This window comes from Hesperophylax consimilis, chromosome 3 (genome assembly GCF_061612785.1).
Source record: "Hesperophylax consimilis isolate HC1 chromosome 3, BYU_Hcon_1.0, whole genome shotgun sequence".
Classification (NCBI taxonomy): Eukaryota; Metazoa; Arthropoda; class Insecta; order Trichoptera; family Limnephilidae; genus Hesperophylax; species Hesperophylax consimilis.
Window position 1 is genome coordinate 17,689,172 of NC_142838.1, and position 9,664 is coordinate 17,698,835.

Consider the following 9,664-nt stretch of genomic DNA (forward strand, 5'->3'; position numbering starts at 1 on the left):
GTTCTTCACGGCAACTCCCAGTTTATAATTTATCCAAAAAATAATCTTGTCCAATGCAAAACAGCCTCACCCTGCTGGTCTCCAAAAGGGTCCCTCTTAATCAATCAGGATCGGCAGATGCCATCCGATTTCATCAATCCAATGGTCAATGCTCCATATGCAAAGCTGATGCTCACAAAAATTGGTGAGTGCCAGCCAAGAGGAATGCCCGCTGCTCTGGGCTGGTGATCAAAGAATGGCCACTGCTTCCAATGCAAATCACAGATCCTTGCTCCCTCAGGTTTGGCAACTCTCCAAGTCAGAATTCCAGGGCTGTCAATTTGACCAATAGCAAAATGACAATGTGTAGGTACTTAAAGGTCCCACACATCAAGATGCGATGTAAGTAAAGTGATGCACACACACCTTGTTACAAATCTTATATAACAATCGTAACAGCGGGCCGAATCGGAAGAGACTGGTTGATGGAGACCTTTTGACCTCTTCATCCGGACTCTCTTGCCTTGCACCGCAGTGGGAAGGATGCAGTCATACGTCCGTCACTCCTTAACATATTGACCCCCAGATTCCTATCCACCCCTTTTTCCTTCCTAGAAAATCCTGTCCTATCCTTCTTTTCCATAAAAAGAACCTCCCCGCAGCATCCCCAAAGATGACTATGTGGAGCTAATGTAAACAAAGGTTGGGTTATCTAAGACAGTCGTCCCACAGGTCGGTAGGGAATTGACAAAAACCGAGTCATGTTGGGTGAGGTATGTTACATGATTTCTGCACACGGCAAATAAGCTATGTAGATTGTAGCTCAGTAAAGTGATATCATTAATGTGCCTAAATAATAAATTCTTAAGAATATTAAAAATCATTTTTGACTAAATGTTATTGGTAAAAATGATAATTAGAAGTTCATTATGTAATATTGGCGGTGAAGCGGTAAATATCAAATGCCAACTGAATCCTGGTACCACTAGCTGTATAATACAAATACAGGTTGTTCGAGGGTAAAGTGCACTAACTTCAGGGGGTGATTCTACATGATATGATTCCAAAATTCCAACGTTTTTAGGTAAAAAAAGTTGAATTGTTTGTGTGGGAAAATATTTTTGAATGGGAAAAAAAGTTGTTTTTTTTATTTCTACCATCATGTAGAATCACCTCCTGAAGTAAGCGCACTTTACCCCCGAACACCCATAATATGGATCGGTGGGTTCTCAATATACCGCAATCAGCTTTTGTGGATTCTTTACCGACCCGTGGGACGATTGCCTTACTCTTGCACACTCGGTTACTACACCGCCGTCTATAACTATAATCTGCCGCTTTCACTAATTGGACACTTGCCAGGTTTTTGGTGTGGCGGATTGGTGAGATAGTGCCGTACTGAAAACACACTTCACAGAAATGTATATGAAATTAGATTAGGGGTTACTGGAGTGAAAAATATTAAATTGGAAATAGAACTGGAGATAAATCATCTTTGATAAATGCTCTACTAATAACAGACAAAATGATTTTATGATCAGAGTGTGTAACTTATTTAATAATAATTTTAATGGTACATATTGACATATTTTCGTGTAATTCAAGAACATTTAAAAAATATATCCTAGCGAACATTGAATTATTTTTAATAACATACTGCAAGTTATCATGTTGCTTTGAATCTTGTTCATTTGCATACCATTTATTTTATAAACATTTATTCAGTCTAGTTGTAGGTATTTATTAGTGATTATTGCTCTTAGGATGGGTTGTTTGACGTTTAGTCAGGATAATTTGTTTTTATATGTTGTCATTTATTGTGTTCTTATATCTTATTTTATTATTTACAATTGCCCACTGGTACTGGAACCTTAGTTTTTTGTTATAATTTGATGTCTATGTGAAAATCTGTCATTAGATTTTATTTGTATTGTTTGTAAGTTTATTATTAAAAATCGGTTGGTTTTCCTAAGTATGAAATTCAAATCAATTTCTCCAATATATTTTACATTTTGAAACTGTTATAACAATTAATTAATTTACTTGTTTCAGAAATGTATATATTCCATAAATTATAATATAAGTTTAGTGCTTAAAAATAAATAAGTTTTCTTTCTGTCAAAGATCAATCATAAAAATTACCACCACTCAATAATTCTATCATTAATACAAATAAAAAATCAGTTTTATATTCTCTTTTTATGAATAAGTAGTTCTTATTCAACTCACACTACCGGTTGTTATTTACGCCATCCGCAAATATTCCCTTGCTAATTTATGAATATTGTCAATTTCCATTTCTTCCTTTGTATCACTTTCTGACAATTCGACTTTTTTCTGTAAAAAATAAAAATAAGTCATTTAAAATTATTAATTTTTTATCATCAAGTATTCCTGACCAATTTGTATCAACTGGAAAAAATATTAAAATGTATGTTTTATATTGATCATTTTCATGAGTTGATCAAAAAAATACAAAATGTTATTAAATTGTGTTACTTACAAAACGTTCATTCAGTTTTTTATTTAATTCATTTTTGTATTCATCTGCGTGCATTCTTTTACGATGAGAATAACAGTTACTAGATGAAGCAAATGTTCTCGAGCAAAACGGACAGTTATATTTAGCCTCCCCGGTATGCCTAGCCATGTGGTTCTGTAATTTTAAAAATGCGAACATCACAAATAATTCATACTCGCATAATATAATTTAGCCACTGAGAGCTTGCTGGCGGCAAAATTAGGAACTATAGTTTATTTAGTACAATTTTTTTAGAGATCTGTAGTTCCTTATTTCATCGCCCGCAGCAGTATGAGCTTATCAAACGTACATTGAGAACACTTTTAAGTTTGAAGGATTTTGCGCATACAACACAAATGAATGGTTTATCGTCAGTGTGTTTAATGCGAGTGTGTTCCTTGAGTTGTTGCTTTCTGTGAGTTGTGTACGGGCACTCGTTGCATGTAAACTTTATCCCAGTGTGGCGCTTCTCATGTATCCTCAGACAGAGAAGGTTTTTGCAGCTAAAAGTCAATAGAACATTATAAGACAGACATGGACAAAATTAATGAAAAATATATTTAACCGGTTCGCTGCCACCGTGGGAACGTTCAGCTCTAGTTTGTTTACGTCCTCAAAATTGTGTGGCAGCGAACCTGTTATTTCAGAATGGTAATGTTAAAACAAAATTAGTAAACAATAGATAAAAAAAGTTTTGACAGGGTGAATATAATAGATTTGCTACACATCTATAAAGCGATGAATATTACAAATAGTTACAGGTTGACATGGATAAATTTGCGGTCGGTGGTGACTAGTGTAGTTTTTGTGGATACAAAAAATCTGTAGAATAAAATCTATAACATACTAGTGGACCCCGCAATGCTTCGCTATTGCTAATGTCTTTCTCGGGCGTCTCCGACTTCTTCCACCACTCACAGCAGTGAGCACAATATTACTGTTAAAAAAACTACATTACATCGACATTAATTTGACTTTGTATCTCATTCCAGTGCAGAAATATTGCATTAAGTATTCCTCGGGCGCCCCCGACTTCTTCTATCTTTCAAACCACTCTCTATACACTACTGGCACTAATAAGAACAAACTTTGAAAATATCATCGAAATCGGTTGACAACTCACCGAGTTTTGCTAGCACGAACATACGCTTGCTGAATTTATATATATAATTTTATTTATTTAACGCCCAGAGGGCTTTTACATGGTTGGTAGTATAATTTTAATTTGACAGATACTTTGAAACATAAAAAATAAGAATAAAATTACATTTGATAAAAGCTATGCAACAAGTCATACAAACACAAGAAACAAAAACAGAAAATTACAGCTATTTGTAGGTTTACATGATGTGTTTAGGAGTATTGTTGAAATAAATAAAAAATAATTCAAAAAGCTTTGGCAGTACTGACTGTATACAAATGGGACGATAATTGGCTATGTCAGTATCGTCTCCTTTTTTGTAGAAGTACAGTGTAATGAAGCTAGATTTCCAGCGGTCTGGAAAATGTCCAAGGGACAAGAGACGGTTAAATAGTAATGTGAGTGGTTTAGATAATGTATTAGAGCATTTTTTGAGGAATATTGGTGGAATGTTGTCTGGGCCAGCGGATTTGTCAGTGTCTAAGGAAAGTAATTTTTGTTCGCAACACTTTTGTGTGATTTGGCGGTTTATTAAGTTTGTCGTCATATTAAATTTGTATTCGGGTATTTTATCATCTGGAGTGTCTTCATCATATACATTTTTGAAGAAGTTCGAAAAAGGGTTTACAATATCCTGTGTATTGTTTGCACTGATTCCATTCATTTGCATTATTGGCGGGTAGTCTGTGTTTTCATTGTTCATTTTTTTAAGAATTTCCAAAGGTTTTTGGATTTAAAGACAGTGTCAGTGACAGAGGTTATGTACATTTTGTAACATTGTTTGGAAAGATCTTTACATTTTTTCCTAGTTTCGCTAAAGATTATATAATCATTTATGGATTTACTTTGTTTGAATTTTTTGTGTTGACTCTTTTTTTGCTGAAGAGAGGCTGTAAGCTCTGATGAAAACCAAACCGGGTAGGTATATAGCTTTTATATATATAAATGAGCTGACATGTACCCGGCATTGATGAACTTTTCTCTACTTTCTATAAATATAATATGCATGTATCATAAAACATTCTGAAGAAATTCTCTAAACATAATAGGGGTTTTGATTCAAAAAATATATTTAGAATTTAAGGAACCGCTTTTTTAAGTTAGGGACGGGGACAAAGTAGATCAAAAATGGTGAACTCACATAAATCCACAATGCTTGCACTGAACCTTGTTTTTGCCAGTTTGATCATGGGTGAGCATATGGCAGCGGAGCTCTGATTTACTTTGTAAAGTTCTACCACATTCCGCACACAAGAACTTGGAACTAGACTGGTGGGTCTTCATGTGTGTTGTCAGGGTTGATCTGAATGTATATCTGGAATTTATCTAAATTATTAACTATCAATAATTCAGTCATAATGTTTAAAACAATAAACTCTACCACATCCACATTGGTGCAAACTATAAAAATTATTAAGTATATATTACAAAAATTGGAGTATAAGACTAACCCTTTTCCGCATATATTACAATTAAACATTTTTCTCTCTTCTATTGGAACATGATGAGATTTATGATGGCTTTTCAATCCACCTACATAACTGAAACTGTAAAAAAATAAATATATATATATGTAGTATTTTTAGAAACATTCTTTTGAATTTATTTTAAATCCATACTTTTATATTGTAAAATAATTAATTTTATCTGCAAAGGAGTAGTAATAAATAATTAATGCAATAAATTAACCTTTGATTGCACTTATCACATTTGTGCAGCTTCTCGGCTTCAGGTAAATGAGTCTGCATGTGCAATTTTAAGGTGTGTGGACGAGTTACTGCTTTTTTACAAATCGGACATCTGAAATAATGTTATTATTAGAGCTTCACTAATATTTCAGTACAACTTGCCTAAATGGTGCTAAGTAAAATACTAATGAGATTTATATACATTGAAGATTTGGGAACATTTGGCGAGCTGTTCTAGTTCAGCAAATAGAAATAAATAATAACAGAAGTACACTTACTCAAATGCAGAGGGTTGCAAGTGTTTTGCCATATGCAGATAAATAGAGCGATGATTATGCAAACGAGTGTTGCAACAAGTTAAATATCCTGGCATATCATGAAATCCCGAATAGTGTTTCATCAACTGAAATTAAAGGTTAATTTTTAAGAAGTAGAAAGTAAAAAATAGATGCATAACGCCTACTGAGAATTATAGGGGCCAAACTACAACAAAACGATTTTCGACTGACTTCCAAATTACCCCTAAATGAATGATTTTTCATGCAAAAGAGATGAAAGCATTATCTCAACTCCTTGTCACTAGCGCTGGACATACACCATGGGAGAGAGGAAAAAATGACCTCATCTTTGAGACTGGGAGTGGTGCATGTCAGTTTTTGCTGAGCATTGACTTATTTTAATGATTGTGATTTATATTTCTTTTTGACATATTTAAACATTCGCTGGTATCCTTTCTGACAATAAAAACATATCTCGGTAAAACGCTTCAGTGACGCCTTCCACTGGAGCTTATTTGGCCATATTTTGGCCATTTTGCAAAACCCAAGAGCTAACGCTGGCCAAAAGGTAGTCAATTTGAAGAGATATATAAAAAAAATCTTCATCTTCGTAACTGCAATATTCAGTGAACAGTTTTACAAAGCAATTGGTTTCCCCATTTTTCAATAGATCAGTACACAGTGCGCTAATAAAAATATTGTTTTTCAGTTTTGAAATGCCGTCTTGTCGTTGCATTAAAAATTCCCGTGAATGTTTATTTTACACAAATTCTGTTATGTATTGTATTTCAGTGTATTCGTTATTGAATTCAATTTCAAAGTCATTTCAGTTAGTTACTTTAAGTTATTTCAAAGTCCTAAAATGAAAATAAGATGTTAAGGTGAACTTTAAGTTTAAATTTCCACCTGACAAAATTTTACTTTTTCAGTGCGTTTCCTAAATTATTGTAAAATCGTAACTTACGTGATTGTTAATTCTAATTCAGTTAGAGTGATTCATAACAAAGACGTAGATACAATTTGTATTAATCTAGGAGAATTATTGGTGTGATAAATTACGATTGAATAATTATTTATTGACGAACAAGTGATTTTTGAAGTTTCCGTAAGTACATTATAAAATTTTTTTAATTAAAAATAGTCATTCGTATTGTTATAAATTACGAAATATAGGTACATTCTTTGGCTTTAAATTACAGTTGATGGTTTATTTGTTTTCTTGTCAATGTGCAGAGGTATGATTTTTTTTAATGAAATTCAAAACCAAACATACGAAAATCATTTTATCGTCAACATCTTGGCGCTACAGAGGTTAAGTAACCAATGACACTAAAAAATTGCCTCGAAATTTAAGCAAGAGGCAAAACTACAATTTAAAAATATATTTTTTGGAGACTGATACCATGACTAACTTGCACTTAGTTTTAACAAGACCATTTGGTTGAGCAAAATTTCAGACATGATTTTCTCCAGATTGTGAATTTCAGACTTATGGTTCTCAGCAGACGATATTTACGTATCGTTAATCTTACACATTTTTCCAAAATCAAAGTTAGTCTCACAAAAATTATGAAAGCTGTTTTTAATTTTGTACACAATTAACAATTCTGACAGCAGATACATTTCAACTCACCTTCGAAATTCTTTTAAATTTTGGCAGATTCGTACATATATCACATTGAATATTATAAAATTTATAAATCAATTGATCTAAGGGGGCTCCTTTCATAATCAATTTCCCTTCTCTTATTAATTCCACGGGAAAAAGAAACGAGGACTCATTTGAAATAATCAATTGTTTTTCAACTTTCTTAGAAAGTTTGCAATCACTTAATTTTTTTTTTGCTTTTAATGTTTTACTGTGATATGGCTGGCCAGCGTTTTCATTGAATTCTTTATATGTTTGTAAATTATTATCACTGTCGAGCTCATTCAGAATACTTCCATGTACAGACTGCCCATCATCCTCATCTTCAATTTTTAGGTCGAGGTACTCTTTGTCATCTATAAATTCAGCCCGATATTCTGGCCCCAGTAATGCACAGACCGACAGTGTGTTCACTTGGGTAGGATTTTTGGTATCACACATTTTCAATTCTTGCTCATCTTTGACTAATTGAATACTTCCATTTCCAATAAGTTGTGTATTTTCAATAAAATACTCTTGATCAACCTAAAAAAGTTTAGCAATGTCAAAAACGGATGAAAAGAATGCTATGTGAAAGCATTTGTTTATTCAAAAAGAAATCCAACCTGATGCTGATTAATTTGCAAACTACTGTTCCGCTTTTCCTGATAAATTTCATTTTTTTTATCGTTTCGTGATAGATATATCTGTGTTTCTTTAACTTTCTGACAGAAATTGTAAAAATCAATGACACAATTTTTACACTGAATACATACAAATCGGAGAAAGTCATTTCGCTGAATCTGTAAATAAATATATAAAAACGCTTTAAAGATAACTCTCGAGACACCTCGGTAATTATTTACCTAACCGCCACACTTTCGGGCACAGATTATGGAATTACACTTTGTTTCAACAATGACTACAAGTAACAACTATTTACATGCCCAAAATAGGTTCTCAGTTTGGGTAATTTAGATTGAAATGAAATTTTCGCAAGTGTCACTCCATACTGAAAAGGTGGCAAAGAGATTGTCTTATAAGGCTGATTTTAGTGTCACGCCGACCGCACGCGCACCGTCGGCGCTGATGGTCGAGATATATGAACTTCTAGGAAGCGTTTTTGAATGACGCGTAGCTATCAGCGCGCAAGGTGGTCAGCGCTGATGGCTACGCGGCCGTACGCGTCGCGCGTCGGCGCCGCGTAGCTGTCGGCGCTGACGATCGCACGAGCGCCTCTGCTTTGAGCGAGCGTTCTAGTGTCGAGCGGAGCAGACGTCATCGCGTGTACAGTCATGGCGAATCGCGAAGTGGATACAGGTCGAGTTATCGATGAGGTTCGCCATATAACAAGACAAAGTCTCCAGCAACGGCTCTCTGCTCAATCAATGGATGAACACGGAGTCTTCGTCGTCGCCGGTTTTTATTTTTTTTGGATAGGTAGTACAAAGCAGTAATAACTAATACACTTCGCATTTTGGTCTTCGACTGTACAGTAAGGCGGTCAGTACGATACTGAAACGAGCCACGCTGAGCCTCAGCGCTGATCTATAAGCGCTGACGGTGAGCGTGACACTAAAATCAGCCTAAGATAAATTTTGAACATTGATTGAATAAAAATGTTATTATAATGCATCTTTTACCAACTCTCTCCGCGTCCATAGTTTCTTGTAGTAATTAAGTTGAAACTAAGTGTAATTTTCAAAATCTGTATCTAAACGTGCAGCGGTTAGGGAAATGATAACTTAAATAGTAACTTGGTTTACCAAAAACGAAAAAAGGTTGCTTATTTTCGTTTGTAAATCTTTTGATTTCCAGGACTCTTCGAAAATATCTATAAGATCCTCAGACACTTCTAAACAGAGCCGGCAACGAGTTTGCGACATTTTATGATAATTTTAATACTGAAGCGGAAAATGACCAAAATTTTGTAATCATTTATAGTGGTCGCTTTATTTTGTAGTTTTTATAAAACGTAAACAATGTCAAACTCATAAACATAAATAAACCACTCGCATAAATAAGTCCATAATAAGTCTAACTAAATGCCACTCTCAGTCAAACTGTCATAATATAAAATAGACAATTCATAAACATATACAATACACAAGATATAATAATTCTTATTATCTATGGATTTGAATTAAAAATGGCGTAGTAGCGATGGGCACAATCGATGATTTTCTCGATCTTCGTGCGCATCGAAATATTTCGATTCATCGTCATTGATAAATCGATTATGTCAAAAATCATTCGAAAACACAGTCTAAAACGTCATCAAACAAGGAATCGAGACAATAGTTGTGAAACGTAAGAATACATATGAAAACGTAAATCTATTCTCAAATCTGAGAGGTTAAATATAGCATCGGATTGCTTGACAAACGCTATATTATTCCATAGGTACATTGTGCTTGCTAATATAATATA

General features: G+C 34.0%; 1 protein-coding gene across 2 annotated transcripts; it reads right to left on the minus strand.

Moving 5' to 3' along the window:
- Positions 1 to 447: 447 nt before the first annotated feature.
- LOC149425057 (zinc finger Y-chromosomal protein-like) lies at positions 448 to 9,292 on the minus strand. 2 transcript variants are annotated; one of them, XM_089650933.1, is made up of 10 exons: positions 9,001 to 9,292; positions 7,861 to 8,037; positions 7,241 to 7,780; positions 5,608 to 5,732; positions 5,331 to 5,441; positions 5,093 to 5,188; positions 4,783 to 4,956; positions 2,811 to 3,003; positions 2,483 to 2,635; positions 448 to 2,316 (listed from the first exon to the last, which is right to left on the minus strand). In XM_089650933.1, exons 1-10 carry the CDS (start codon positions 9,118 to 9,120, stop codon positions 2,224 to 2,226), a joined length of 1,782 nt encoding a protein of 593 aa, XP_089507059.1. In that variant the 5' UTR covers positions 9,121 to 9,292; the 3' UTR covers positions 448 to 2,223. The 2 variants fall into 2 exon arrangements, with proteins under 2 accessions (XP_089507059.1, XP_089507060.1); XM_089650934.1 differs by having other exon boundaries at positions 7,861 to 9,292.
- Positions 9,293 to 9,664: the final 372 nt, after the last annotated feature.

Excerpts from the sequence above, each read along its gene's own strand:
- LOC149425057 (XM_089650933.1), bottom strand. The coding sequence starts at position 9,120 with ATGTCGCAAACTCGTTGCCGGCTCTGTTTAGAAGTGTCTGAGGATCTT. Across the intron at positions 7,781-7,860 it reads TGCAAATTAATCAGCATCAG|GTTGATCAAGAGTATTTTAT; the intron begins GTTGGATTTCTT and ends AAACTTTTTTAG. Across the intron at positions 3,004-4,782 it reads TGCAAGCATTGTGGATTTAT|CTGCAAAAACCTTCTCTGTC; the intron begins GTGAGTTCACCA and ends ATTGACTTTTAG.